Genomic DNA, 4,784 nt, shown 5'->3' on the forward strand with positions numbered 1-4,784 from the left:
TTGTTGTATGAATTTCACGTTATGAAATGTCATGTTAAAAGCATGGAGCGTTATGTTATGTTTTCTAAATTGTATGTATACAGCATAATATGAATGGCATGATATCACGACAAATGAAATGAAATGAAACCCTGTTAGGATTATGTATGATAGGTAAACTGAAAATGAAAAATGACATGTTAAGCATGAAAGATGATAGCAGGGTTATATTCATTAATGATAGAAATAGAAATATTGGGGACCTCATGCATTATGTGTGCTCATGCATTTGGGGGATACCCCTATTCCATCACGAGGGTACGGACGCGTACGTCCACTGGCAGGATAACGATCGTTATGTTTGCTTAGCGCTGCCGTGACGGTGACTAGTTCTAACGGGTGTCCAGTCTAAGGAGCTCCTAGAGTATGCTCGCCGGACAAGGAAATTGGCCCAGCGGTGTGCGAGTTGACTGGTGAGCCCATACTCGCATGTATGGGCTGTGTGTAGAGTATATGATACACGTCCAAATTATCGTTAGAACAGCATCGTAGGAAGACAAATTGAAAGATAGGTTCCATCATCTCGTTTGCATGTGATTGTTGCATTTAACCCCAATAGTGGGGTCACTTACGGAGTATTTCTTTAAATAATCAAGCCATGTGCTACTACATTTTTCAAGTTAAGGCAAGACATTCCTCTACGGCTGACGACGGCATCGCAACTCAAGACCATGGCACATCGCAACTCTTATTTATTTGATTTAGTCGTTTGTTGTGTCGTTTTAAAGATGTTTTCGAAACACGTAAGTCTATGGCTGTGTTTTAAGATAAATGTTATGTTTTATGAAATTTAAATGAAGTCTTCTGCATTCAATGTTTATGGTACGTATACAGTAGCAACCTTAAATTAAGTTTTAAATTTCGGGTGGTTACAATAATATTAAGATTAGTTGAGATATTTGAAAGCATACCATACTTATTTATTAATTTATGCAAATTCCTTTCTAATATAAGATCAACCAAACCAATTAATTTCAACCTTATCATAACTTAAATTGTCATGAGATTATATTCCCGACGATGTTAGAGGTTTAAATCGTTCTATACTACACGTTCTTGAACTCATTTTGATTCCATATTAATTTGATAACAACTCTGTTACAAAGGCTTGATGAAGCTTACAATCAAAAGAGTAATAAACTAGTTTACCTACAAAAATGACATAAAGTCTAATCGCTCTAAACTGCAAACTCCTTCGAAAGAAGGTCAGCTAGTAAGTGCAAATATACACTATCATCAAGCAATTATTTAGAGTATTCTAAGATGTCGAACGTATAATATTTGTTACAATTAGATATCATTTTGGTAAAAAAGAACTTATAAAATTGTAACAAAAATAGCCATAAAAATTTCTTTAGGTAAGGTCTCATATAGGTTGGAGAGGGAAACAAAACATTCCTTATAAAATAGTAGAAATTTAATACGTCTTTTAAAACCTAAAAAAGACAATATCAATTAATTTACATTTTAATCCAAAGTACATGCACTATTTATGTAAATTTCTTTCTAATATAATATAATAAAAAAACCAATTAATTTTGACCTCATCATAATTTAAATGGTCATGAAATAATACAATGACAATATCATAAGTTTAAATTGTTCTATACAATAACTAATAATGAGTTCGAAAAGTATTTTTTTAATTAAAAAAATTGGTTATCAAGCATGGTTCTATTTTTATTTTGAACCATCAATAAGAACAAGTTACCAAACAAGTTCATAATTGTCCTCTTTTATGACAAGAATACAAAACATCAAAACCTACCCTTGCTCATTAGCTTTAAATTTAAAGGTCTGTAACATTACACTCAAGAATATGCCTTACACTTAACAAGGGATGGTTGACGATATCTCTTATGAGTTATTTTTTGTAAATAACTAAAAACTAATATCAATAAATAAACAAGTCGTAAGTAAGCACCTAATCTTTGGTCACTCATTCCAATATAACAGATCGAAGGGAGTAGTTAACAATTAAAACCAATTTTGCAAGTATAAAAGTGAAACAAACCAAGCACAAGTATTCCCATAATTCAAAATGAATTCACTTCCAACACTTAGCATTGCCTCTTCTAATGTTATTGTTCTTTTCTACCCTATTTACTACTATCGACGGATCAATCTTCAAAGACTCACCGATTACAATCAATATAACATATGTTCTAAAAAGTCACCATCAATTCACTGTTCACTGCAAATCTGGTGATGATGACTTGGGAATCCACCGGCTCCCATTTTTGGACGGCTACGCCTTCACCCTTTGACCAAACTTTTGGGGCTTGACATAGTTTTACTGTATCTTTCAATGGTTTAGCTGATATCTACAAGGATAACAGAGATAGAATCAAATGCAACAAAACTCTGTGTTTGTGGATTGTGGGAGAACAAGGTATTTGTATGTTGGACTATAAAACCAAATTGTACGATATTTGCCACGCTTGGTTGCCTAAATGAATATAATATTAAGATTTGTTAAGGTATTTGAACCTATACCCTACTTATTTATTAATTTCTTCCACTTTGATCGAAATTATTTGAAGATGTCTCCGTAACGTGGTAGAGATAGGCTGGGTTAAAGTCTCTCTTGTTGGCTTCGTTCAAGGTGGTTTTCCCTTATAATCTCCAAGGTTGAGAATTGTTCTTGTTTGAGAAATGAGCATGCATTTGGATGCCTAACTCTTAAAAAAAAACAGACAATAAGATGTTTTTCAAAAAGAGAAAACACAGATAGATATAAATCAAACTTAAATATGGTAAGAAAAAAAAAAGGAAATTAATTTTATTTATTCCATCATTTTTTAAATTTAAAATCTCATTAACTTTTAATCTTACCTTATGTCTCTCTTGCTTTGACCAAAAGGTGTTCGTTTTTAATCTTGGCACAATCTGGACGAATATCGTTACTTTTATTTGCTTATCTATTTACAATTTAAGTATCAATTAAATTTATAGCCACCCAATCAAAATAATTTATTTTAAAAGTCTGTTCAAATCAACATGATTAGTGTCACGGTCTTACATTGATCACGTCATGACATTTGTTTATTACAACTCTCAAGTGGTCCGATCAGCGCCACTCGCATGTTGGCCTCTTGTCTATCATGTAGGTCACAAACCTACTCTCTTAGATATGACATTCTCTCTGAGAGATCTCACAACGATGGGAGAAGTGAACAAAACATTTTTTATAAGACGGTGGAAACCTCTAGCACAGGCATTTTAAAAACCTTTAATGGAAGTTTGGAAGGGAAAGCCCAAAAAAAACAATATCTACTTGGGAATTTGACCTTTTAATCAAAAGTGCATACTTTATAATATTTCAGTTGTGTTATATTAAATTATACTACTTATGCAAATTCCTTTCCGTATAAGATCAATCAAACCCATTAATTTCAACCCGATCATAATTTAAATGGTCATGAGATTATACTCTCGACGAGATCAGGGGTTCAAATAGCTTTATACTACATGTTCTTGAACTCATTTTTATTCCATATTAACATGATAATAGCTCTATTACAAAGGCTCGATGAAGCTTACAAACAAAAAGGTAATAAACTAGTTTACATACAAAAATGTCATGAAGTCTAATGGCTCTAAATTGCAAACTCCTTGGCAATCCTTATCAAAATCGAAGGTTGTTATCCTTTCACAGGTGTTTATAGATGAATTGGTTGTTGAAATTCAGGCGAAGAGCTCGATTTTCAAGCTCTAATGTCAAGTTTGGTGGATGTGAAATGAACTCAATTTATTTTGACCCATACTAGATGCAAGTTGTTGTATTATAGGTTAAAATACTATTTAGATACACAACGGTCCGTATATAAGGTTTAAACTACCCTAAGTGTAATTTAGTAGATATGGTATGAATTAAGATCACAAATTAGTTCAATTTCTTACTTTTTGAAAGATTGAACCAAACAAAATAAATTTAATTTTATGGACTAAATAAATATAAAGTTAGATATATGCTTTTAGTTTTACATGATCTTACATGCTTTCTTGTATGTATATGTATGTTCTTATAACATCTCCATTACAAAATTATATTAAACCGTTCTTATAATTATTCACAGGTGAATAAATTTGAAATAATTATAAGCTTTGTTTTTTTTATAAATTTTTAAATTTTTGAAAGGAAGGAAAAATGAAGAGAAAAGAGAAAATGCAGAGAACGTGGGGAAGTGCCGGGAAGTGGCTCATAACCGTCTCAACCGCCACATCGCTTCAACAAAAACCAATCAACAGAAACCATTAATCTGCAAGTAGAAGCGCCTGCATGCTCAAACATGGCGTCGGATAAACATAGTGCACTGTAAGAGGAAAGCAACAATGGAAGAAAGTGGATCACAGGAAGCTTTACGAAAAGGGCCATGGAAATTGGAGGAAGATGAAGTGCTTTTGAATCATGTTAAGCGGTTCGGCCCCAGAGACTGGAGCTCCATTCGATCCAAAGGCCTTCTTCAGAGGACCGGCAAGTCCTGCCGTCTTCGTTGGGTCAATAAACTCAGACCCAACTTGAAAAAGTACGCGATTCTTGCTTGACCGCCATTAATTTACTTTCCTTCCTTTCTGCTTTTGGTTTTTCATGGATGAATTCAAAGGTGTTTGATGTGGGTTGGGGTTTCTTGTTCTGTTTTGTTGTTTGATCTACCCGCACCCGTTTTGTGCTCGAGTTTTTTTTTTTTTTTTTTTTTTTTTTTTTTTTTTTTTTTTTTTTTTTTTTTTTTTTTTTTTTTTTT

General features: G+C 32.9%; 1 protein-coding gene across 1 annotated transcript in view; it reads left to right on the forward strand.

The window, feature by feature from the left end:
- The first annotated feature begins 4,206 nt into the window (after positions 1-4,206).
- Positions 4,207-4,784, forward strand: part of LOC111439723 (transcription factor DUO1-like) — a 2,489-nt gene continuing 1,911 nt past the window's right edge. The window contains exon 1 of the mRNA XM_023077262.1: positions 4,207-4,568. Within this exon, the coding sequence (XP_022933030.1) occupies positions 4,375-4,568 (194 nt within the window). The 5' untranslated portion in view covers positions 4,207-4,374. The remainder of the gene's footprint in view (positions 4,569-4,784) is intronic.

The sequence above is a fragment of the Cucurbita moschata genome, unplaced genomic scaffold (assembly GCF_002738365.1).
Source record: "Cucurbita moschata cultivar Rifu unplaced genomic scaffold, Cmos_1.0 Cmo_Scf00103, whole genome shotgun sequence".
NCBI lineage: Eukaryota > Viridiplantae > Streptophyta > Magnoliopsida > Cucurbitales > Cucurbitaceae > Cucurbita > Cucurbita moschata.